Consider the following 27,334-nt stretch of genomic DNA (forward strand, 5'->3'; position numbering starts at 1 on the left):
AACCTTCCCCAGATTTGTGCCTCGAGACAATCCTGTCTCGGAGGTCTACAGACAATTCCTTTGACTTCATGCTTGGTTTGTGCTCTGACATGCACTGTCAACTGTGGGACCTTATATAGACAGGTGTGTGCCTTTCCAAATCATGTCCAATCAACTGAATTTACCACAGGTGGACTCCAATTAAGCTGCAGAAACATCTCAAGGATGATCAGTGGAAACAGGATGCACCTGAGCTCAATTTTGAGCTTCATGGCAAAGGCTGTGAATACTTATGTACATGTGATTTCTTAGTTTTTTATTTTTAATAAATTTGCAAAAATTTCAAAAAAACTTTTTTCACATTGTCATTATGGGGTGTTGTGTGTAGAATTTTGAGGAAAAAAATTAATTTAATCCATTTTGGAATAAGGGTGTAACATAACAAAATGTGGAAAAAGTGAAGCGCTGTGAATACTTTCCGGATGCACTGTATATCATAAAATGTGAAACATTTAAATAATGAGAATGTTTACTTAATTACTGATACATTCAGCTGATAATACAAATGTCCTCTTACTTATGTACATTTTGAATGCAGGTCTTGTACTTTTAACAGTATTGTTTACATTGTAGTATTGATACTCTAGTTTTAAAGTAAGGAAAATAACTAATTCTCATATTTAGAAAACGCAGTATGTCATGTAGCCTACTCACGTTACAGAAACAGGTGCATTTTAGGTAGGCTATACATGGGGTGCTAATGTTAAAACACTTTCGTTATAAATTTGTGGGGAAAAAATGTTGACCTTAAAAACACAAGACTTGGCTCTTGTGACTAAAACAATGTTTTCTGACATTGACGTTTGACGTGAGGATGTGCAGTTTTGACTCACCGGTAGCTGCAGGACTCTGTATCACGCACACTTGGCTGGAAACTGTGGCTAGTTGGCCTCTTCTGGATTTAAACCTATGTACAGTACGCATTTGAAGTGTTATTTAGAGGTAAAATGTGGATGCACCAGATTAATAATTACCTTCCCCTCGAGGGTGACGTTGGTTCTCACCCTCCAATCTCTTCCTACACGTGCAATAATCTTCCAAAATAAAAGCTTATCATAACACAAACTCACATCATGTTTCTTTGGGGTCACTGAGCTATTTAACACACAGCCAACATGGCATACCTATCTGCCATGTAGATCTGATGAAATCCTGATTGTGGTTGGCGATTAACACCCACCAATGATCAAAACTGAGTGAATTCTCCCACTGGCAAGTCAACCTTAACATACCATCTGCTACACTGGCAGGCAGCAACCCTGCCATGTTCTGTTGGTGATAATCTGCTCTAGCATTCAAAGAGGAATATTCAAAATGTGTAACACCACTTTTATTGACATAAACCCTTAATTAACAAGACCAGGGTCGGGTTTATTTAACATACATGCTGTATTCTGTACAAGAAATGTAACAAATGTGTATGACGTTTGTTCTGTCTTTTTTAAAATGTCACTGGTAAGTTTGGATTAATTTGGCTCATTTGCCAAAATGTAAAAATGTATTTTATAAATACAGGCATTAACAGTGGATTTGTCTTCCTTTAATACAACAAGACTCTTTCCGGAGCTGACAAATTCCCACCACTTTCCTCCTCCCTTTAAGCTCCGTCTCCCAAGTGACTAAGCAATACAGTACATAGTGGAAGGAAAAAATGGCCTGGATATGGTGCTGCCATGTTGTTCCCATTTTCTAAATCACCCTGAAAACACTGACATTTCTTTCAGGTCCCACAGGACAAGGTGTTATGCAAGTTGGATCTGAATGAAGAATTGGGACATAAAGAGATACTCACTCTTAAAGAGCTACTGTGGGTAACTAGCATGCTTTCTTTATTCTACCAAAACACATGACTCTGCTTGGAGTTGTCCCATCCTGGAACAAGGTCTTGGAACTGATCCAACCCACCCAGGATCTTTATATGCCTTGTGGTTTTTGTCTCTGTCCCTGGATTTCATGTACACCAAGTTACATATTGCTCCCTGGGTGCAGGGAAAAAAACATTTTAAAAATTCATGCATATGCCAGGTGGAACTGTCAAGGCTAAGAGCAGTCTGTTATTTCCCTGTGCTAACAAAGGCCATGAAGTGGGCTTCTCTTGGCTTTTTTTCAGCAGGGTTGTTGAGGACTTGGTGGTGTGCTGGTTTGCATGTCCATAAATGTGTCCGTTGGTATGTTTCCTCTCCTGGCGCGGTGCTTCAATCTGAGCTCCTCTCTGAACTCATAGCTGAGGAGACCGGGTTCATGGGTGCAGAGATGAGCGTAGACATCTGCTAAAGCCCTGAACTGGGGTATGGTGAGTTCTGTCGGCCGCAGAGTGGGGTCCACATCTGCCTTCCGCATCATCTCCTGTGTCAGCTCAACGCGACATGCCTCAGGGAACAACTTTCTAGAAGATAAAAAAAAAAAAGAGAAAACATGAAGAAATGATACAGTACATGATAAGTACGGATTCCTCAGGTCTTTGATATCTTAATGATCATGCAAGTTTAATGGCATATAAAGTTCAAACAGAAAGAATTTATCCCTCAGCAATTATTTCAAATCTGTGAAGTTAATTGAAATCACACAAAGGGCTAGAACTGCTCATGAATTGTTAATTTGTTCCACTGCCATGCTCCGTAGTCAAGGGATGTAGACACCAACACAATCCTCACACAGACACAAACTTCTCTAACACAAAGAGGGCAGCTATAATTTTAATGTCCAATTTTCATTTATTTTGCTGGCTCCCATCCTGAAAAGCTCTCTCTCAGAATATTCAATAGAGAGGGTAGCCATTTATTTTTAAAGACGTTTCCCTGCTTAAGATGTTCTTCTGTGTTCTTTCTCTGCAGGTTGGTGAGCAATAGCCAATTCCACACACACTCCACAGTACAGATGCTTTTTAGGCGCTTCAGTGCTGGTGCCTTCTCTCCAATTTGGTGCCACTGCCGCCAACCCACTGCAGTTACATAAAATATGCTGTCTCGTCTTCCTATGCCACCTCAATGACTCATAATTGCTGCTCTCTTTCGAACAGCCAGCGTTCTTTTGTTATCCGGGCCTACATACAATTCCCTAACCGGCATGGGGGTGATGGGCATCGTGCACATGCATGTGGGCGTGTGGGTTTGTTGCTAGTGGGTTTGAACAGAGCTCTGAGAGCGCTCTGATGTTCAGACTTAAGTTACAGAAAGCCTTGGAAGTTGTGTCTTTGTCAGAGTGGCGTGTGCGACAAAGAAGAGCAAATCAAAAACCATTCTAATTAATGATGAGATGAAGACGGCGCTGTCAGAAAACAGAGAATGAAAAATGTAGAGAGAGAATGACAGATGAGGATGAGACAAGATTAAAAAGTAAAAGAGAGAGAGAGAGAGAAGAGAGGAAAGAGAGGGCAGATGCTTAACAAGCTACATCAAGTTGTGTAATTGTGCTTACTCTACTCCTTTATAGCAGTGCTTCCTGCGGAACTGGAAAACGTTCCTGATGACTTTCTCCACCAGCTTGAAGGGTTGCTGGATCTGGGGCTGAACCAGAGGGGTGAAGTGAACTACTCCCACATCCACCTACACACACACACAGACAGCGAGAACAGCAGGGGGTTAGCACAGACCCTCAAACCAGATTGCAGAGAGTGCTCATGGGAATGGAGAAAAAAGCGGTGAGAAAGAGCAGTTAGGTGTGAGGAGACAGGCGAATGCAAAATGTGGAGTAAAATGGTGGAGAGAAAGGTTGCCTGACAAATGGCAAGAGAGATATAAAGCTGGACAAAGAGAGAGGGAGAGGGATCAACACACTGGGATAAAAGAAAAAGAGGAAAGGCAGAAAATAGGATGACGCAGCATGGCTGGCTGGCGAGCTGGTTCCAGTTGCCACAGTAACACCTGTGTGATGGACCACAGAAACTGAGCCGCTCTCTTTCTTTTCCGTCTCTCTCTCCCTGTTGCTGCATCGCCACTGAGTTTCTTCATACCTACGAGCCGGGCTCCCTGTAGCACTCTTCTCTTCATCCCACTGTCTTTGTCTATCCGGCTCCAGCCTTTCCACTGAGCGAGAAACCAATGGAGCATGAACATATATGGATGTTGTGATGGTACGTTAGGCAGCCACGGAGCTCACGTCCTACTTTATGGCAGACTCAGTGGACGCAGGTGCTTCGGCTAATACTCTTATACCTGCTTTAAACTCCTTCTGAGAAAAAAAATAAATAAATCACAGTATATATTTTTAAAAGCATACTCGCTGAGCTTTACATTGTACTAGCAATTTCACCATTTTCATTGCTTTTAGCCAACTTTTTAAACTGTCTATACATTACTTTTAGGTATCTATTTCAACCATTTATGCATTATGGGGATCAGCTGTGGCTCAGGAGGTGGAACGAGTCGTCCACTGTTCGATTCTCACCACTTCCTGTTCACATCAGAGTAACCTTGGACAAAAGTCTGAACCCCGAATTGCTCCCGATGGTAAGGCCAGCACCCTGCATGGCAGCTTGCTGTCGAGTGTGTGCATGAATGAGCAGCAAAAACCTTGTAAAGTACTTTGGATAAATGAAGCCTTTACTTTTAGCTAACTATTTCAACTGTCTATTCATTACTTTTAGCTATCTATTAGACCCATTCATGCATTACTTTTTACACGTTTTAGCTTAGTTATCACACATTCAATCTCAACACGTCGTGTTCAGTGTTACAGCTGACTCAATATGTGGATATTTTTTTCCATTCTAAACATAATTCCATTTTTTCACAACTTCAACCACTCTACAATCTATCCACCTGCCCCCTGCAACTACTGACACCCCTGGTTGGGAATCACTGAACTACAGTAGAGGACCGGTGGTGGGGGTGATGGTTCACTAGCTGCTGTGTCCCGATCCTTCCTGTGTCAGCTCTAAGCTGACATGACACACTGTTGAAGTAATCGTGCCAGACTCAGCAGAGCCTAACTCTTGCTCTCCGACCACCCTCTTTAACTTTCAAGCACATATACATCCACACGTTCTCTCTTCACTTCATTGGTTGCTCCCCTTTCAAGGATAATCTACTCTCTTCATCTTCTGAATGTCATGATGGGATCAAAAGAACCAAAATACATTAAAAGACTATTTCTGAATCTCTGGATCCGTGCATTTGCAGCACAAAGAAGGCCGTCATCTTTCAAGGATGTTTCACATGATGCTCAGCTGCTCAGTCCTGCAAGTTATAGCTTAAGGGGCTACTGCACAATCAGACAGATCCTCTACTGTGTGTACAGCCAGACAATGGGCAGCAGAGCGGAGCAGTCGCCTGCCTGTCTTTCCATAGTTGGTAATAGTCTTACTTCCCTAGTGAAGGAGCACTGAGAGGGACTGTACTGAGCAGACTGACAATGGGGCTCTGAGGAAAAACATCAGAAGTGTTAGCCTTAATAATAATACATTTCATTGCCCTTAAGTGCTTTTTGGGTTTGAGTGCTTTTCAAGATAAGACTCTTTATAGCAATAAAAAAATTATGAACATATATATAAGCAGCTCACGTGAATGGAAAATTTGAGATCTGAAAGTGGAATAGGGTGGTTTATAGGGCGGATATACAAGCTGAAAAGAAATAAATAGAGCAGACAGATGTTGCATACTGTACATGTGCAGGTTGTAGAGGAGACAAAAGTTGTAAAAGGAAGGAAACATGCAGGTGCATGAATGGGAATGTTACACAGCATGTTAACTTAACATTGAAAGGCAAGTCAAGCATACAACCCCCCACCCCCCCCACCCCCCCCCCCCCCGCAGACTCATACAAACACATACACACTAATTCAGCTCAGACTATATGCCCTGTGGAGCTCCTCGTGCATCCTCGGAGCTTGTATTTCTGGATGGTGTGACTCACTCTCATTCACAGCTGCCTTTTGTTTTCTCGGGCTATGGGCTGGCGTCGATAATTAGGGGAGGAAAACTAAAGTGGTCCAAGGACGTGCAAAAGGATTTCTAATGAGCTGTTTAGATTCAACAACTGAGGTAGCACTCAGGAGCACTTGTAAACCGCAGCACTATCTCTTATCACATCTATAGATGCCTGTGTAGTCCAGAGATGCCTGGCTGCTGCTGCTGAGCTTCCTGCCGCAGTGGCGTTTAATGGGATGGCGCCGTTGGAGACTTTTCGTCTCAACAGCCCTGAAGGCTAGGTGCAATAATAGTGCAGAGAAAGCTTCAAACTCCTGGGTTCAGCACTAGATGGTTCGACGTAAAGGAAGAAACGGAGGATGTTATGAGTTGAAGCTGTAAGTGTACTGTACAGCTGTTAAGTAAATCTCGTGTTTAACACAGTCTAACATTGAATGATGACTTTGTGGTTTATTTGTAGTGTCAGTAATGGCCTTGGCTTCTTCTTGATAAGTCTATTATTAATACACTAACCCTTTTAGTTCAGATGATGCATTTTAAATACAAAGGCCCTGTGGCAGGTGTTGTCAAGGGCACTGAGAGCCCTGGGTGAATCATTTGGTTGAGAACAGAGGCTCATATATTACAATTCCTCCACCTGTCACATCAACATGTAAGGATTTTGGTTGGGATTTTATATCTGGACTGCTCTGAAATTGCTTCTATCAGTGCGTTGGTGATGCAAGATCAGACCGCCATCTGTTAGGAAGAAGCAATAAAATGGAATGTCTTTAATTTCACTCTCTACTGGAATAATTAGGCCATTTATATTCCACATTTCATGATTTAAGAGAGGAGCAAGGGGAAAAGTCGATATTGGGACTATACAGGCAGCAGCATTTCAGCCATCAGCTTGTCCAAGTCACTTTGCTGCTATGATTTATGTATGGCCTTGCTACACGGCTTCACTAGGTAGCACCAGTGGAATATATCCTGCTCCCTGCCATTAATCCTACCCCTGATAACCTCAACATGCAAGGAAACTCCACCTTAAATCACTCGCTGTCACCTGGGCCCACCACTGAGGTGCTATGAACATGCCTTCACCCCCCAACCCCTCAGCCCTCCCCAATAACCCTAAAATACTTTGCATCTGCTGGGAGATTCTGAACTAGGGTAGCAGACTGACTTATTGACCCTATCTGACAACCTTAATATCTCTCCCTCACTCAGGTTCTCCCATCTCTCACCCCTCTCCCCCTTTCTTTACATAGGTGGCAGTAAGGATCATCAAAGCAGACAGACACGGAAATACTCCGACGGTAATCATTTCTTGTAGGCTTGAGCAAACCATCGCCTTTAGCAGGGAATAACAAGTGAATCATTACCACTAATTTGGCCTCTAAATTACATTGTTATGTAAGGATCTATAGCTCATGAAAATTCCTCTTGCTCTGATTCTCTCATTCAGGCTAATTCAAATCAATCAGAGCTTTGTGTAATGAGGACATTTACATAGACTTTACACCTCATCTCCCTTTACGAACGGTATACTAAATAATCTGATAATCCAACACCTTGCATTTCTACTGTAAAAAGAAGGTATTACACTGCTGATTCCCCCGGTAAAGCGTTTGAAAAGGGCAAAACATAAGAGATCTCTATCTAAAAGTCACACGTCTGCCAACTCAAGACCTTTTCTGACCCACTTGAGTACAATAGTCCCACATCCATATTAACATACTTGCGTGTTGCCATATTTCATGCGTTTGACCTTCCCGAAGCTCAGCGGGGAACTCTATTACTCCAGCTTTGCCCTGTGGTTCTCCTGCTCCCCTTTCCCCATTTCCACCTCCGATGTCTCTTTCTTGGTCAGTTCTTGCCCAATGGCGTGTGAGCAGTAATTTGTCATGTCCCTCTAAGCGTAACCAAGATGAGATGGCAGGGGCCCTGGGGCACCCGCCAATGTGCTACCTGAACCACCAACACTTGCGCTTACATAATGGCAGGTTCTGAGAAAAGAGCAGGGGGATGGAGGAAAGCTATATGCAGCCAGGGAATAGAAGAGAGGAAAGCTCACAGAGATCCTGCAACCAAAGGAGGAAGAGCTGCATTAATCATGACAATACCTTGAGAAGACAGCCTCCATTACATCAGTGGAGGGAGACAGCCTCTCAGAGAGGAGAAGGCAGCAGTCAATGCCGTGGAATACACTAGGCTGATGTTGCTTGAGGGGTTTGGGAAGGAAGGGCTTTGGCTTCCTGTGCAGGCAGCCCAGCGTACTTCCCATGAAATCGCCTGTGGCACGCACACAGGACATTCAAGACCGTAGTCCCACTCTTTGACAAGATCAGCTCCTTGGAGAGACGCTTTCGTCATAGAAAAGCTTGAACTTTGCCCAAATATGTGAAATTTACTGGAGCAGCGGAACAGTAAACGAGGACAACATGGGAAAAATAATTTTGATGGGATATTTAAAAAGACATAAATGCCATTCCACATTGTTCACTTGGGAGTCTTAATGGAGTAAGCTGAAGAGACTCATTAATCAAGCCAATGCCGGTAATTTTCGCAACATGTCACCAGTGTTTTGCCTCGGACAGGTTTACACATATTATGTATGGTGAAACTGGACCCAGGCCCTGCTCGACAACAAGATTGCATTGACAGCGACATCACAGCTATCACACGACACCTTGCATCTCTGCTGTGAACAAACCGCCTTTGCAAGACGATGAGCACGAAAACCAATTACGCAAGGGAGGACATAAAAGAGGAAAATGCAAATTGAACGATAAAAGCCCCTCATGTGGGCAAAAGGGAGCGTGGCTGGTCCGGCTGTGCCTCAGAGCTATGCTACAGAAAGGCTAGAGAGTTCTGCTGTGAGGTGATAAAATAAAGGGGACCACGCTTATAATAGCCCGCAATATCTTCACACATCACAGCGTCACACATCTGCACTCACCGTATGTTAACTGCGTTTTGCTCTTCTCTCCTTCCATCCTTCTCCTTCCTCCGCTTTTATCCACTCCCCCCATAATCTATTTATTTATTTATCTTACTCCCCACAGAACAACACCAGCATCAGCACTTAGGATCTCATCGGTTACAAGAAGACAGGTCACACACACACACACACACACACACACACACACGCCATACTGTAGTGTCTCTGTAGAAAAACGGAAAATTTCTCTTTCTGCTGCAGCGGTATCCCACAAGGAGTTCTGAGAATGTAGTGCTGAAGGTCGACACCAACATCACACTGGAGGTAATGTGGTGTGCACCATCCCTGCACGCTGGCCAGATCTCATTTTAGGAAAGGGTAGTTTACGGGGAAAACAACGGTGCCTTGAGAGAGTACTGGGCCATATTAAACAAACAGATCAATAGCTAAACAAATCAATTGCTACCAACCTATGTACATGTAATGGCCACACATCACTGTGGTCAATGCCGGGTCGTTATACTATAAGTAGGGGGATAGGTAAAATTATTTCCCACAGCTGTTTTGTTTTTGCTGATTTGCCCATGCAGCAAAATAATAGCAACACACATCTGCGTTTCCAAGGGTATCAGGCCTATTAGCCCTGTCTGATTTTTTTTTTCCCCTCTCTCATTTTGTCCTCTTTGTCATTCATGAATCAGGGCCGTCCTAGCCACTCCCACCCTTGTTGTGTGCCCTCTATACAGAGAGGAGCGGTAAGACAGGCAAAGACGGGGTAGCAGCTGTGAGTTTTAGGCTCCTGCTGACGGATGCCTGATGAAGATGATGCCCCAGGGAGGGTCAGCTTTGGCATGGTGGGGTACACATGCTCCTCTGGCCTCTGGACCAACACATAAACAAACAAAGCTTCGAAGAACATCATCATGACCAGCTCATCTGGTCATAATGATAGCAGATTTTACCTCTGTCTTAATTAGATTACCCTTCCCAGTTGTAAAATGGGGCTATGTCTTGAAATCTTATCTAGACTTTGCATCTTGGCCATTTCTTATCTTTTAACAACAGCAGTATTGCATTGCAATTACTGAGCAGCTGTGTTTGTCAGTTTACATTAAACAGCAATAGTTTTCTCCATCCAGAGTAGTAGTAGGTAATAGCATTCTGCAAAACTTCATGTATTCATATTATGTTAGGTGAAAAATGTTGCCATTTTTGTAATTTATTTTAGTTTTTTGGGAAAATGCAAAGGAAGGCATAAAATATTGTAACTGTATATTTTAGACATTTAGATATGTATTAACTATTACCACTGTTGTTTTCACAAAATCAATTCTCCAGATATATAAATAATATTCACAGCTAGCTTGAATATACAAAACTGTCTTTATTATGCTCTGTAGAAACTGGATAATTTTAACACAACTATTCAACTTTGCTTATGCTTAATCACTAGCTGACTGTGGAGACAAAGAGTGGTTTAGTAACGTAGATAATTAACAGTAAATAAATAAATAAAATAAATAAACAAAACTTTAGCTATCCCACCCTGGAATAATGAATAAACATTTGTCATAGGGACTATTTCTTCGATGGAAAGTAGTTCTGATAAAACTGTTTATAGAGAAGTCTGAGTAACAGTTTAGACATTGTTTCTGGACAGACATATTTTGTAATTAGCATTACATTAAATAACAGACGTTGCAAAGCCTGGGCAAATAAAACCAAAGTATTCTGCATGTACAGGTGCAAAGGAGACAGGAGGTAGGTGCGAAAATGTTTTTGTAGTTTGGGTGAAATTACTCTTCTTTTTTTTGAAGTGCTTTCAGACATTACAGCTAACCTGGCTAGCTAACTAATTAACCTAATGCTAGCTAATTCTTTAGCTAATTCTTTAGCTAGCATAACTCTCACAAAACAGCTTTCCCGGGTGCCATTTTGATTATTCATGGAGAAATAACTCGGATTTTATGAAGTAATTGACAACGATAAGAAACAAGTAACTTAGCTAATTTAATGTATTTCTGAAAAGCGTATTAACAAATAGTAATCCGTTACTGTTTGAGTAACGCTTCGACCTTTGGTTGGTCATGGGAGGAGGAGGTGACTGTGGTAGTCTACAGCACCCGTCGGGAGCAGTACAGTGAGGTTTAGCCGGTTATAAAGTTGTTGTTGTGAGGCAGAGACTGCTATTCTCCAGCACACACACACACACACACACACACACACACAAACGGGAGAGGAGAGAGAGGGAGAGGGAGAGAGCTAGGGAGAGAAAGAGAGATAGAGAGAGATAGATAGGGAGAGAGAGAGACAGCCAGAGCGCTACGGTTATTTCTCCCAGGCTCCGGCCAAGCCTGTGTGGTCTTTAGAGCTGGGATGCCCTCTGATACACTGTTGCTAAGGAAATGGGTGGCTTGAATGGATCCGTGGTCCGGGCTGAATTCTCCTCCTCGCCCCCTCATCAGCCTACTGGCTTTCAATGTGTGACTGTGTGTGTTTACAGGAATCACTGCGAACAACGTGACGCGTCAGCGCCAGCTCTGCACCAGCCGGGGTAAGGGATTATTTCAACATCGCTTTTCCCCCCTCCTTGGATCATAAAACAAAAGCAAACAATTTGACTGACCTTCGAGATTATTTATTCAAAACTGGAACGACCGATTTGTTTAGATGAGAAAGACCACGATGCGCCGGCTAGGAAGTCCGACAAAATAATAATAAACTGGTACATTCACAAAGTTCAATTCTAGCGGCTGACTAAATTGAATGAAACTGGTATTTTACCTGAAGATAACGTTGTGTAACTGTTAAAAAGGTAGGCTCAGTTTATTAGGTAAACAGCACTGGAATCAAAGTGAAAGAAAATACAGTATATGAGTGGGATGAGGGCACTGCAGCTTTAAGTCCACATAGCTATTGAGCATTGCAAATACCACAAACTCATTTCTCCCTCTCCAATAACAGCTCTAAGGGGCTCCGGTAAGGAAAAGGAGAAGGCAGCACATAGAAAATGCATACATGCACAACAACCCCCAGTGTTTTGCTTACCTACTGTATAGTCAGCCAGAGCCAGCTCTTATCGCTCACGCTTCATGCTGCCCTTTGTTTCCAGCCAGAAAAGTCTGTGCTTGTGTGAGGTGAATGAGGGGAGAAAGAAGGAGGGAGTACGAGGGGACCCACTCAGTTCAATTTCTAATTTCCGTCTCTCTCCTCCAGTCCAGTGGAGCCGCAGAGCTGAGGAACTGGGGATTTGACTGGCAGCCGGTACACCACCAAGGGAGGGGAGAGAGGCGGCTGGGCAGTGGGGTCGACGAGCCTGGCTGGCGCTGGGTGAATGCTGCCTGGTGAGGACAAGGGCTGAGGCGGCGGCAGCAGCATCAACTTGAAAAAGGAGCATGGCATCCACAGGCATGCAGATATTTGGATTTGTCCTAGCGCTGTTGGGCATCATGGGTGCCATGGTGGCCACTCTGCTGCCCAACTGGAAGGTCAGCGCAGATGTGGGCTCCAACATCATCACAGCGATTTCCCAGATGCAGGGTCTGTGGATGGACTGCACATGGTACAGCACAGGCATGTTCAGTTGCACACTCAAGTATTCGGTGCTTTCACTACCTGCTTACTTGCAGACTGCCCGCACCACTATGGTGCTCTGCTGCGTACTGGCTGCCATGGGCCTCTGCCTTGCATCCCTGGGACTAAAATGCACACGTTGGGGAGGAGGACGGCGCTCCAAGCGGCACGCTGCGATTGCCAGTGGTGGCTGCTTTCTCACAGCAGGCTTCCTGTGTCTGGTGCCTGCTTCCTGGTTTACCAACGAGGTCATCACCAACTTCCTGGACTCCAGTGTGCCCGAGAGCAATAAGTTTGAGCCTGGGGGTGCTGTGTACGTGGCCTTTGTTTCGGCAGGATTCCTCTTCATGGGGGGGTCAATCTTCTGTATATCCTGCTCGGGCAAGAGGCATGGCCCCCAGGACCTGGTCCTGTTCCCTCCACCTGACAAATTGCTGCTCCAGCAGCAGCAGCAACAGCAACAGCTGCTCCAGCAGCAGGAGCTCCAGCACCAGTACTGCTCTCTCTCCCCATTAGACAATAAGACTGGCTACAGCCTGCAGGACTATGTGTAATAAAGCAGCGCTGTGTACGCTACGGCTAAAGGGAGAGGAGCCTGAGGGGAAACCATCACGGCTTGTGCTACACACTAGGCTCCACTCCAGATGGAGGTGGAGAAAAAATGAGAAAGGAGGGCTGCAACTTTGAATTCATTTTCCTCGTCTCCTCTATCTTGCTCTTCTCCCCTTTTCTGTTTTGCAAGCACAAGCAGTGGAGGTATTCCCTAAGCAGCGCCTTGGAACAAACAGTGTGAATGTGTAAGGCGCAAGGATAAGGTGCTGCAGCATCGAAGGAAGCCGCTAACCAAATGCAGACACCCTTCATCAGTAAATCACAGGAAGAGTTCCCCGGGGAATGGATTAAGCAAATAAGGAAGGCTTCTGTGTAGATTTTTTTTTCCTCGCCAAAGGTTTGAATTGAAAGAAAAAAAAGCAATCATTTAGCTGCTGTTTACAATCGTTTGGTAACCTCCCAATTAACAAAATAGGCAATATAAGGCCTGAGAGCAGTAGGTGGAAATCCTTTCATAGCAAGCCATTGTAGTTTTTCGTATACTTATCCACTAGAATGCTACGTGGAATTGATTGAAATAAATGGTAATATTTTTGTTAGCTACTAGAATGATGTTGATATTTTGCCTCTAAAGCATGCTGTGTGGAGCCTGTCTGTGTATTAATACAGCGGAATGCCTGGTAGAAGACAGAGACGTAGCCACACAATGCCTGTGCCTGAAAAGCTGTAGAAACATTACCCTGCTGTAACTGTTCAAAGAGGACTGTCAGGAGGAGTAGATGTGGGCCGCTGGGCTGGATTTGAGACAGAATATGAAGACAGTTGCCTGCTTCTCTCTCTGCAGGTGGAAATATGAGAGAGACGGAGAGAAAGTAATAGAAAGAGATTCAATCCTTCAGCAGAGTGGACTATCTGATGTGCTGCTTATCTATTTCCATCCAGACAAAAACATACTGCCTGTAAGTAGCAGCTACCCATCCCAATCCATCTACCCATTCTTGCACGCCCTCAGACATGCACACCCACACACTCATGCTCTTGTGTGTCTTTGTGTACACAGTAAACACTCAGACACGCTGGCTTTTTGCATGTGCTTTTCACTCCTGTCATCCTCCTCCACACTGCCATGGAAACAGATTTCGGCATTAAAATATTTTTATTGTCTGGGGGTATGTGCATGTCAGTCAGTGATTTGAAGTTGTTTAGGCGGGCATCCTTTTTCTCAAGCCATGGCTCCGTAAACTTTAATCAGAGCCTCTGCTCACACTACTTTCACTAATCCCCTTTATTAGCCAGTGACATGAGGCAGCATCCCTGGTACGTGGTCTTTGCTATGGTGTCTATACCATGCAAGCAGTCTCACAGGGATGAGCAGATGTTTAATGGTGCAGTGGCAGAGAGGCAAAAACGAAGCAGAAAAGGAGAAGCTTCTCGAGTCATGGTCGACTGGGTAGCTGTGTGGCAGGCAGCTGAAAAAGGTTTGAGTCATTCTCCATATGTGACTTGTTTTCCAAATGCGTCAGCAGTGCGCATATGCTACCAGTCTTCACCTGCCGATGGTCTCTGTGTCTTAAATTGCAGCCACTTGACTATGCCGCCATTCCTTTTTCATACCTGTCACTCTCTTCTTTTCCCCCCAAACTCCCTCTGTCCTTCTTGTGGCACGTCACATGGATGTGATCGCTGACAAGAGCAAGCTGATGCATGTTGAAAGCATGGCCGCCCAACACACACGCACACATAAACAAAACTCCCACCCACTTACATGTCAGTAGCACTGTTACACTTTCGCAGTCATGTTCGAGAAGTGAAGGATATGGAAGGAATATTGTTTTCGTGCTAGAGGCAGGCCTTGGCAGTGATGTATAGAACTGCACATTCTCTCCTTCCTGGGGGAGAGCAGATGGCTAAGCCCAGCTCGCCACCTGCAGGCTGCTACCGGCATGCCACGGGGATCTCTGTGGGCACCACTGCCGGCCCTGGCAGCCGTCTCGGGCCAGGTTTCTACCCCACCCTGACTTGCCCAGCACAGACTATAGCCGAAAGAACTGGCCTCCTGACAATAACTCACTGCCCAGGCACCATAACCAATGCAATAAACAAAGTAAAGAATGTGCCATGTCATCAACTAATACTGACACGTTATGTGTTTCGAGAATGTGCCAAATCGTCTCATGATGACACGTTTTAATACTATCTGGAGTTATTTCTGTTTATTTTTCTATTGCGTTGTTTGTACATGAATTATACATTAGCAAATGTTTTATGGATTTGTGATTTGTTCTGCCAGACTAAGTCTCAAGTCGACTAGATGCTTGTGTACAGTCCAGTGCAGCTTTTAAGGGTTATTTTAAATCCTCTTTATTCCTCATTTCCCAAAGCACAGCAAGACTTCCCTGGGCATGAGTGTTTCATTGGACAGACATGACGTGTGATATTTTCTACATGAAAAATAAGGCATTTGTGTCAGGAATTCTGGTTCACTGTAAGTCTGTGACAACTGTACACAAGTATCTAGGCTTTTAAAGGTGTTTCTTTTTACTTAGGGATCAGGATTCCCTCAGATTGTTTCAATATTAAATACAATATCATGTTCATACCATATCTTCTTTATAAGAAGACTTACTCAATGCACCTTTGCTTGTGTTACTTGGCAGCAGTTTGTTTCAAATGGCTGAGCATTCCAAGCTCCCTGGACCAGTACAAATACATAACACAACTGGCACTCTGGGAAAAGAAAAAAGGGAACGATTTCTGTCTGATAGGATTCAGCAGGGAAACAGGAGTTACAGATTTCTTGTTTTTGTGGCTGTGCAGCTTGATCATCAGCACGCAATTTCATTCGCTTATAAATGGCCAGAGTACAAAGTGACTAGGTCCTAAAAGTCTAAAAGAGTTACAACTCTTCTGCATATACTGTACCAAGACATTGAGTTATCATTTTGATAATTGCAGCTTATTTTTGTGGATGCTTTAGCACTTCTTACTTTGCCAGAGCATATTTGTGATGATGAACAGTTCACAAGTTCTGATACAGTTGTCTCAATGTGCTTGTGCAAGTAGTTCTATTTTTTACCAATAAAACTATTTTGTGAAAGCAACATGCCCACTGGATGTAGTCTGTTGTGTGCTTTTATGTGTGTGGCTGATAAGGATGGAGATAGCCTTCATCTCCGTGCCAAATCTCCAGATTGATGGATAGTACAGGCTGTGCCCAGTGTCGGCAGGCAGACTGCTCATACGCAGCACCCAGGAATACAGCAGTATCAGTCCAACTAAAATACCCATCCATAAAACATTACCATGAGCAAATGGGTTTTGAAAAAGGAATTCTTCCTTTAACACCACATCCAGCCTCTTCCAACCGTTCCTCACTGAGATGATAGCATAGGCTAATAGATGAATGAAAGAATAACACCTCTGGGAGGTTAAGGGAATGGGAGCTATCTGAGCTATCCGGTGTATCTGACACAGGGTCATGAGTTAACTGACAACATGTAGAGCAGCTGCTGATAATCATTAAAGATGACCACAAAACAAAGATAACACATACAGTAAGAGGCTGAGTATGACAGACATTCACATAATTTTTGAGAATTGTGATGGGCATTTTCTGATGTTTTCCAAATGATTAATCAAGAAAAGAATCGGCAGATTGATCGATAATGAAAATGATCATTAGTTGCAGCCCTACGAACAGCTTTATTTTTCAACTGTAAAATGTCCCACTCAGCGCAATTTTCAACTAAATTCAAGTGATTCTTATCAAAATTGTTTTTTAATGTTATGTGTTAATTTAAAAAATGCATATCGGCTGATATATTGTTATTCAGATTTCAAATTCTCAAACACTGATTGATCAGAATTGGCCTCAAAAATCATCTATCTGTTTGGCTTTAATCCATGAAATTAAGAAACCAGACACATTCAAAAGCATCAACAAGATCTATAAGAAAGAAAATCTTAACGTTTGAAACAAACACACCATCCTGCAAATGTGTTTCTTGAAATTGGCTTCCCCTGTGCCAAAACAAGTTTTTCTGGTTCCATAAGAACTTAACAATAAACAAGATGTAAAAAGAAAAATACACAGAAATGCTAAAACCCACAACTTTCACTTGGAATCATCAGTTTGCACAACTTGCTGCATGAAGATGACGTCCTTGAGCAGAGTGAATCAGAGTACTGTACAGTATGTTCTTCCACTCTTATAGCCCATACATTTCAGATGGAGCGCTTATTAAATTGCGTCTTTCCAAGAGAATCTGAGCTCTCATTACAGCTGATTGGATCCTCGTCGACACCGACCGACTGAGTGAGAGTGTGAAACAAACATGGATTATTCCAGTCTCTCTCTCTCTCTCTCTCGTTCTCCCACTCCTCTTGGTTATGCAACAAGAGTGCAGATCAAATAACTACTCCTCTCGTGGGGAAACGCTAATAAGATCTGCTCCTCTGTGTATTTAACCTACATTTTCCATCAAAGGCTCTTACCCCGAGTTGCCGCTGTGACAGATCTGGATTGTGAGCTTAGATGAGGGGAGGTGAGCGATTGTCAATTTGAGGCAGGGGTTAATCATGCGTCAGGCTCTTCTTTGAACTTCCCTGCCACGTGAAAAATTCACAGATTACTATATTGACCTTCTTGACCTGCAAATAACCTTTCCAAAGATGAACCACAGAAAAAGAAGACAATGCCTGCACACAAAGAGCAATAATACACTCCACCATTCAATGCTGGCAGACACAAAGAGTGAGACAGATATCAGAGCATGTTAAGGAGCCGTCACACCATCGCTCACGAGAACTCCCATTAGTGATCACCACATTGTTCAAAATACAGTGAGCACCCACATCGCTCTAGCATGTCACCATACTTAATGTGCGCCGCTTTGTTTTGGACAGCCGTTATGCTCATGGAGGTTCATATTGGAGATATAATGCAGCCATCAACACTGAGGGAGAATGACCTTACTTTGTTGGAGCTGCTCTCCTCTGGTCCCGGCGTTCGCGTGCGGCTGGGGGAATAATAGCAATGACCTTGGCCGTGCAGTTAACTGCTGAGAAAGGCAGTAAAAGCTGTGGAGATGACAAAAGGAGCGCTTGTAGGGAAAACAATACACTCTGACAGTTCAAAGGAGGCCCTTTAATATTTCAGCTTCGGGGGGGGGGGGGGGGGGGGGGCGGGGCTGGGAGGACTCGGTAAGCTGAAGGTGAGGGAGGCTAAATGGTGGAAAGGTGTTTCTGCACATCTATATCTCTCTTGATGAAATCACTATGGAGATTATTGTATTGTATTGCAGAAACACAATCAAGGAGAAAGATTTCAACAATCATAACTATGATTTTCTTTTTTTTTTACCCCTGATGATTATTCTTTTTTACAAAACCTCATCAACACACCACTTCAACACTTCAGTTCCTCTAAAAAAAAGCCTGAAATTAAGTCATGAAATCACAGTGCATGAAGTTTAAATTGGAGCGTTCAAAAAAACCCTTCAAGTTAATAGCTTATAGATTGATGCCTTTTTTTCCATCGACTTCATTAATTATCAGTGTATCATGGCAGCGCTAGCGATTTACTTATTTGGAGCTGACCTTCTCTCCTTGGGACATTTTAGAATCATTCCTCAAAATACCTGCATATTCTCCCCCGACGCGCTCACTAACTAAACCTAGCTGAATTTGCTAAACTCTGAGCGCTGACTCTGAGTGAACCTGGCACAGTTTCTTGTTAGGAGGAGCAATAGATCTCTGGAGAGGTTCATAAGCCAACTCTGCCAACCTCGGCATTTTGTTTAAGGAGAGAAGGAGGAGGAGGAAGAGGAGAAGGAGAAGGAGGAGGAGGAGGAGGAGGAGGGTATTTTTAGCTTTTCTTTACCTTGGGTCTGTGATGTATTGAGACCAAGCCTTCAGGCGTTTACTGCACTGGCACCGAGTCATTGAAATAACTTTCCTCCCGATACTCTTGATACTGCGCTTGACCCCGTTTGCGAGATAGGAATAGGCTTGGATGAATTGTGTGGCGGAAGGTGAGGAAGCAGTGCAGCCGCTCTCAGGTGGTTCTCACTCTTACTGTTGAGGGGAGAGCCGGGCCACTTCAGGTCACAGAGAAGATATCCATCACTGAGCCTGCCGCTGCATTACCAGGGACTGAGGTGGGTCACACTGGACACTGAAACACCCTCTGAAGGACGTTAATGTTTTGATACTTGAAACAGCTGCTGACACCTTAGCCATGGAAATCAACGGAAAATATCGCCTTTGGAATGAAGGTGTACTGTATTTATATCTGCTGGATTCTTACTGCACAAGTTCAAACTCTCCCTGACAAACGCCAGCTGTAATGGATGTTCAATGCAGCATCAACAGATTTAATTTAGGCTCTGCTCATCTGGCCTGTGCTCCTGGTCGGCGACTGCGTACAAGGCGAACATCTGTAGGGCTCTCCTCCGGTGAGGCTCAGTTAGTTGGCGGCTGATGGCGGATGCGGCCATTAGTCAGAGCAGGCTGACGAGCGGCCCAGACAACCATCTGCTGGAAGTACGCCTCGCTCTCCTTTCAGATCGATCTCTGTCATGAATCTGTCTTGTAGCGCTCTGTACTCGCGTGGAAGGAAGTGCTTGCTGTTTTTACAGCCTTTCCCAGCTTTTGTGTAATTCCAGACCCTCTACAGTTTCATCAACCCCCCCCCCCCCCCCCCCCATCTCTTCTTGCCTTTATTATTTCATCTCACTGCTGTTTTAATCAGTTTCCAATGTTTCCTCTCCATCCATCTTTTATTTCTATCATCTCCCCCCACCTAGTTATTGCTCTCTTTTTCTTTCACTGTTCTTTTTATTTAGTATTTCCGTCTCCCACTACCCCCTTCTCATTGCCTCCCTTTTCTTCCTCCCTTTTCTTAATGAGTAACGCAGTTGTTAGCGAGACACGGCGCTCTGGAGGAGCTCTACAGAAGAGACAGCAGGTTGTTCGTGATGGAGCATCTATTGCGCAACTTATAGACCTGCCTGCGATGGACAGAAGTTGATTTTAATCACATTCTGCCAAGGAGGCAGAGGCAGGGGAAGAGAGATGAGCAAGTCAACACACACTCTTTACTCTTTGCAAATCAGCTATTTTCTATGTGAAGAGGCAGTGAAGATGAAACTGGATGACTGGAGGTCCATGTCGAAGATGCAGATGCTTGATGGCAGCTTGCACTCTAAATCTCCTTGACCCCTGACCAGAATACAAATTAGAAATGTGTATAATGACTAAAGCAACAGCAGAAAAAAATTCTCTGTTTACTTCCTTAGAGAGATCTTTCGGATATATGTATAGCTGTGAATAACAAAGGCAATTTAAAGATCACTCAATCTGTCTGTCCACATGAACATGAACAGGAGGAGAGTGACTAATAAGGGAAGGGAAGCAGGTGTGATCTGCAGCAGGACAGACCCAGGGCACTCTAAGCCTGGGGGAACACCAACACAGCAGCCAATCGCCACTCTCAGAAACCTTCAAGGACAATCTCAGTCACTCAATGTGACACGAGAGCGGTGCAGTCCGGGGGCGAGAAGAACAAGACAGACAGATTAAACAGAAAGGATAAGAGCCTATCTGCCCACCCCACGTCAATGTGGGCCCCAGCAGCTGCTAATGTAAAATGGATTCAGCATTTCCCTTCTCATTATCCCTTTAGCCTGCACAGGCCAGCTCCTATATGTTCACATCAACCGGCAAATCAACCCGCACTTCCCCTACCCCCCCCGCCTTTAACTGAAGCTATTTTCTCATCGCGGTCATTTGGAAAGGTTCAGTAATTTCATTGCATTTTCTGCAGCTCTTTGTGACTCGCTGTTTGTCTGATTACACAGCATTAAACCACTTCAGATGTTTTTCACACCTCACTAATTGCCATATGTGCAGTATAACACCTGCTGCTGCGCATTTTATTTACTTTAGTGTAGCAGAGTTTCCATTGGTGATGTGGATGGAGGACGTCTATAACTGCTGACCAACCAGTAACGTTTTCTTTTCACAGAAATGTTCAGAAATATCAGCGGACTGAGCCGTTCTATATAGCCATGACACGCTCACTCACAGCAGAACAGAGAGGGTCACACAAGACAAAGACATGCCAAAAGCAGACAAAAAGAAAGCCCAGTGTGGCTTCAATTTCAACAAATCCCTCTTCATTAACACAATCAGTGGTCCCATAGCTTCAGAGGGAACCAGATAATGCCAGCAATCAGACCACTGAGGCACAGTCCCTGTAAAAGCACACACATGTTGCAGTATCTGAGAGAGGGACAGAAAGAGACATATGGAGGGAGAGACCTTTGATATTTGGTAGCATTACTCCCCCATTATAATTAACTTCTGCCCACAAAAGGGGGTATTTGGCCGTCATCATTTCTATAAGTTGCTTCTCCTTTTTCCAAGAGCACTATAAGCAGTGTACAGCATCAGCACCAAAGACAGTATCCATTTGAACTCAATGACAATATTTTACTGTATTTTCTATATCTCTTTATGCATTCTGACAACATATATAGACAAATCACTGCTTTAGCTATTCTATATTTCTGTGTGTCACAACCTCAATCCCTCCTCCTGCCAGCCTTTGATGTTGTAAATCAGGCAGGACATTTTTATTGTTCATGCACTTCTGCGTAATTACTCTGGTGTGCACCAGTAAACAATGCAGCGCCACAGAGCTTTTTATGAAATATACTACATGACACAACTAGTAAAAAGGGGCCTGCACAATGCAGAGAGTATAATAACATTAATATACTCTGTGTGCTCTCTGATCTTTTATAGGACACCAGCTGCAGGAGGCCTGCTCATCAAACAGCCATCATCTCTCCTAATGATATCAATGCGACCAAGTGCCCATTAAAACATTTAGTGGGGATAGATGGCCTGTGTGGGCATGTGGGAGGTGCCGATTCATCTGCAGTGCACTCTGTTCACATTTATACATACCACGTGCATTCTAAAATACACGCACATGTGTGCACGTTTACAGCACAGACAAGAATGCTGAAATCCATTAAGCTACAGTTTGACATACACACAAAGATGAGACACTCAAGAGTAAAACAAAAATGCACAGAAAGGCAGCTGAGTGTGATGAAATAATCATTGGGAGCCATCTCTTCTAAGAGAATGAACAATCAGCACTGGTCCCATTCACTCAGCTGCATTTTACTCCTCACAGGAGATTAAATATTTACCGATAGTGGTTGTCCTAAAGAGCCACGACATCTTCAAGGGACCAACAGTCCATCTCTGACATCAACCTAACACCTATCCTTTAATTCAGGGAAAGAAAAACATGGTTTCATTTGTACAAAGATGTAACAGAGCTCCTGAGTCTTTCAAAAGAGTTGTGTGTCTGTAATCTCAAAATATATCTCAGTGGAGCCATCTATTAGCCAACAGTGATATTTCAAATTTTAAAGCTGTAGTTTTATTTTTTAATGTGCCCCCTAGTCTTACCATAAATCCTAAGCCTGAAAAAAAAAAAAAACCTTGCATTCTCATGTTACATAAGAGTGAACGTCTTTCTTTCGCCAGTGATACACGCACATGAGCTGAAAGACGCAGAGAGAGAAATTGGTCCTAAAAAAGAACTAGGCCCTCATTACAAAGCCTAGTGTGATTGTGCCACATCTCAAATACCCACCAGGCATCATTACAACCTAGAAAGGGTCCAAAGACAGAACAGGGACAACACTGATTCAACACAGTCTTAATGAAGCCTTAAAGCAACAAGAGTGAGGGAGGGATGAGCGGTTGTGACATGATGAGGGACTCTGACGGGAGCATGGGAGCAGACGAGGAGCAGAGATTAGGAGATGTGGATAGGAGATCCCACTGTTATCCTACAGTAAGAGCTGTAATGTGTGTAAAATAGTAACGTGTCCATCTGCCGAGGTTGTCCTCACAGCCACTATTTCAATACTGGTGCTAAAGGTTAACTTTCTTAAAGCCTTTGTAACTGGTTATGAAACAGTCTCAGTCTAACACTGATGCCTCTATATGACCTATATCAGCAAACGACACCATCAGCGAGAAGATCGGCTATTTCTATATAGTATATAGTAATTCTTAATGTCCGTCACAGGGGTCCAAATTCAGAGTTTCGGCATTGAGTACAACGTTAGCCAGGTAAAAAGGAGGCAGGGGGAGATTTTAATGTAGAGAATTTTTCACGTTATATTTTGTGGCTATGGCTGATACTGGGGCAGGAACAGCAAAGAGAAAAAGTAAAGAACTGACTGAAGAATAAAAAAAAAGGGGACAGTGATAAAGCACAAGCGAAAACACGAGTCAACTCGGTCAGTCATTCCACAGATGGCGAGAATTGCAGGATTTGGAAGGATTCAAAACCAATCCTGAATTGGTCCTCTTCCTCCTGGACAGGTAGATAATATGTCTATTCTATTTCTTAAATACACTGTGAGCCGTGATTTTACATCAATATATTATGTAGGTGTCTAAAACAACAAATCCTACTGCAGCATCACCAGAGGGTATACATGTGTCAATATGTGGGCAAGCAAGAGATGAGGAAGATGTGGAATAGACAGAAATAGAAAAGTCAGCACTGAATTCAATTTAAATGGTTCCCCGCATGTCGAACAGAAGCCCAGTCTGGCTAATAAAACTGGTCTCTGGAAAACAAATGATGAACTATTGCCTGAATGCTTTTCTTCTTCTTTCTTCTTTTTTTTAAATTTGACATTGTATTATTACATTTAGAGATATTGAGTATTATCATCAAAGTTAAATCCTACCTCTGGTTTAGGGACGAAGGCCCGTCCAGGGATGGTGAAGCAGTTGCGGACTGTGCAGAGATACTGAGCCATAACGGACAGACGGCTCCTCTGTTTGCTGCCTGTGCTGGCCGTCATCCTCTGGATGGAGAGGACAACTACCACAAATTAGTGATGCACATTCAGTAAATCCGGGTTCACTGGTGAGGTCATATAATGTTGCTTTTAGTAGTAACCAAACATGTCTGGTAAACTATTCCATAAAGATCAAAAACTGGAACAAAGTAAGTATCCTAATTATGTTTTTATGGGTTATTATGGAAAAGAAGAAAGCAAAAGTCTTCAAATCCTTCTCTGAATAACTTGACTGGCCTAAATGATAAAACCACCCCAGATTTCTATATTTTAGTTGCACATTGTGATTAATTATGGATCAAGAAATCAATATTTAATCAAAACAATAAAATAAGACATTCATTACACAATATTTTCAGACAGTGGTGATTGCATAGCAAAAAAGCATAGCATAAATGTGTAGATGTCCTACTAAAAAGTGTATTCAAGCTAGTTTTCGTTTTAACACACGATTTAAATGCAGCAGTGTTCCCCCACCTCTGCGACCTCTTTCTGGAAAGTGAGCGTGAGTCGGGTGCGTCCGTAGACGAAGGGCCCTGTCCTGTTGGCCATGTTCTCCAGCCACTTAATGATGAGGTAGGTTGACACGTTGAATGGGAGATTCCCTATGATGTGAAGGTTTGGTGGATCTGTGGAGCCATGCAGGCACATTTTGAGTTCCACAGATTTACTACACGTGACCGCTGTTACCAGCTTTCATAATTTCATATTCTCACCTTCCTCCCATGGCTTGGAGATATTTCCTGGGAATCCTCGGTCCATTCTGTAGGTGAGTATGTCACCATGGACAATCCTCAACCTCCCTGGCGCTGCCTCTGACAGCAGCTGTGGAAATGGAAGTGATATGATGTTAAATGAGAAAAATGTAATGGCGTTCAGAAAAACGAAATAATCATCAGTCACTCTGCAGGTAGCTAACGGTGCTGCAGTTGAAAATAGATGAACTGGTTTCATGCAGGTGACAGGTGAGGGTGTTGGAGCTTTTTCTGCTCAATGACCTAATGACATCGATAACACTGTGCATAAGCTAGTGTCATTGTGGCTGCTCAGTTTACCTTCAGCCCCGGGATGAAGCGTGTATCCTTCTCCACCACAAGCAGGTCCGCCGCCCCGGCATTGAGAATGGAGCGGGTCAGACCCCCGGGACCAGGACCCACCTCGCACACATGGGCATCCCTCAAACTGCCTGCCTGACGCACTATTTTGTCTGAAAAGATGGAGATGGATGACCAACTCAATAGTGTGTGTGTGTTTCATTAATATCTTTGCACACAATGAATTCAGTCCTAACTTATTTCAGCTCATGCATCAAATAAATGACACCATACTCTCCAATCCAATGTCTTCATCAGACTCTCTAAATTGAGATTAATAGCGTGTGATGTTGCAATACCTGTTTGCCTGTGTGTGATGTCGATAAGATGCATTAATCTAACAGTCACCTTGTCCAAGGACATGAGAGCAGATCAGTCCTGCACTGCATCACTGATAATTATATTAAGGCTCAAGCTCTGCAAGGGATGCAAACAACTGACTCAGTCCGTTCACATTAGCAGGAGATCTACTCAATCTCACCCATACAGCAAAGCCTGTCGGTTTCAATGCCTTTAAACAAGGCCATGTGGTGCTGTGCAATCAAGTGACAAAGAAAACACACCATTGTGCCCTCAGTGTAGACATAGTAACAAAGAACAGGAGCTAGCAGGTATTGGTGCACTGCAGATAAAGCAAAGGAAAGAGAAAGAGAGAGTGAGGCAGACTGACCTGTGAGCCTCAAGTCCAACAGAAAGTTCTGGGAGAGCTGTTTCTCAGCTCGCAGGTTGTACAGCTTTATAAGTTCACCTACAGTAGGCAAGGGAGGCAGACGGAAAGACGCAAGTTTCCCTGAGGCAGCCATCGTTCAGCTGAACACTGTGAAAAACAAACACACACACACACACACACACACACAAAAGGTGAGAGAAAGTATGATTGATCAGCTTCCTCAGCAGCAAAGTGATTCAGAAGGTGAGAGGCATAAATGTCTAGAAATACAGAAAAGGGCAACATGTGAGGCATTAATGTTAATAACAACCTGTCAGTAGTAGTATTCTAAAGTTGTTATGAAAAGTAAAGTCAGGAGTGACCTTTTGAATCACAGATGCTGAAAGGTAATGTGTATACAGTTGAGTATTTTGTTAATTAAGTATGTCCTTTTACAATTGGGCTGTATTTGAACCTTTAATTAAAAAAAAGGGTCAAATTAATGTTTTCCCACAAACATTGCAGAAACACAGTCCGCAGAACAGACAGTATTAATATATGACTTCCTGTCAATTCTGGCAAATTGTCATCAATTCCAGTTAATTCTTTATCAGGTCATGGGATTGATTTCCAATGTGTAGCCTTAAGCTGAGGTGTTAGTGCTGAAGAGCTGACCGTGTTGATGTTGGTGTCTTATAATAGAATCTCGAGCACCACCTAGTGGTGTTATAACAGAAAACTAAATGACCAACATAAATACATAACATATAGGATAACTATTCTTTCACAGCACGTTTAGAAAACACGTCCGTATATGAGAGTTTCACTCAGTCTATCACTCAGTAAATAAATGAGCATAATTCCAACTTATGTACTATTACACAGAAGTAAAACGAGCTGCAAAACACTGTAACAATACATCGGCATCAAGTCGGGATGATAGTTACATGCAATACAGCCATTTAAAACTGAACAATTCACTTTAAACTCTTGTTGACATTACCTCGAGATTTGACACTCTGACACAGTTGTTAGCATTTGCAGCTAACGTTAGCTTTTAGTTCAAATGTCTTTTAGCAGAGCCCGTGGAAAAGTGTCTGGATTTAGACGGAGCACAATAGATTCTAAAAACCCGAGATAAGACTGACTACAAACAACAAACAACACAATAACCCCACAGAGCTGAAAACACACAAGTGTTTACCCACGTTTCCCACCGTTGTCTTATTCCTCCCTTACATGTCCGCATTCGTCATTCCGTTGACGTCCAAGTGTCCAATTAGCTTGCGAGAATAGTGACATCGACTAATCAAATGGAAGTAGGCGGGATTTTAGGTTGCCCTTGAAAACTTGTTCATTGTTGGTGTAATGATGTGTCATGACCAGAAGAGGGAGACAAATTCATGATGATGAAATACAGCATTTATTTCCAGTAAAACTACAAAAAAGCAGCATAGGTTTACATGTAGCGTTTGAATACCGAATCATAGTGTCATTATTTACTCTCATGATTTTTCTGCAACTTTAATGCATTGTGTGAAAAACAAGGATTGTAAATTCTGCTTGCTGCTTACATCCACACCACATGAACAAAATGAACATGAATGCAGCGCGTATTCAGCATTATCTACTGCACACATTTATGAGAGGAAAGACACAAGGTCATTGTTAAGCATGACGCCCACTCAGGCTTGTAAACGCACAATACCCCCTGGTTCCACTGTCATTAT

At 43.3% G+C, this 27,334-nt stretch overlaps 2 protein-coding genes across 2 annotated transcripts; one reads left to right on the forward strand and one right to left on the reverse strand.

The window, feature by feature from the left end:
* Nucleotides 1–1,354: 1,354 nt before the first annotated feature.
* On the reverse strand, nucleotides 1,355–26,840 carry tfb1m (transcription factor B1, mitochondrial). The gene is made up of 8 exons (XM_070920602.1): nucleotides 26,813–26,840; nucleotides 25,626–25,772; nucleotides 24,917–25,068; nucleotides 24,578–24,686; nucleotides 24,339–24,490; nucleotides 23,748–23,867; nucleotides 3,457–3,584; nucleotides 1,355–2,425 (listed from the first exon to the last, which is right to left on the reverse strand). Exons 2-8 carry the CDS (start codon nucleotides 25,756–25,758, stop codon nucleotides 2,146–2,148), a joined length of 1,074 nt encoding a protein of 357 aa, XP_070776703.1. The 5' UTR covers nucleotides 25,759–25,772; nucleotides 26,813–26,840; the 3' UTR covers nucleotides 1,355–2,145.
* LOC139298045 (claudin-20) lies at nucleotides 12,228–12,959 on the forward strand. Its single transcript, XM_070920872.1, has one exon. It carries the CDS (start codon nucleotides 12,228–12,230, stop codon nucleotides 12,957–12,959), a length of 732 nt encoding a protein of 243 aa, XP_070776973.1.
* Nucleotides 26,841–27,334: the final 494 nt, after the last annotated feature.

Source organism: Enoplosus armatus, chromosome 15 (genome assembly GCF_043641665.1).
Source record: "Enoplosus armatus isolate fEnoArm2 chromosome 15, fEnoArm2.hap1, whole genome shotgun sequence".
Classification (NCBI taxonomy): domain Eukaryota; kingdom Metazoa; phylum Chordata; class Actinopteri; order Centrarchiformes; family Enoplosidae; genus Enoplosus; species Enoplosus armatus.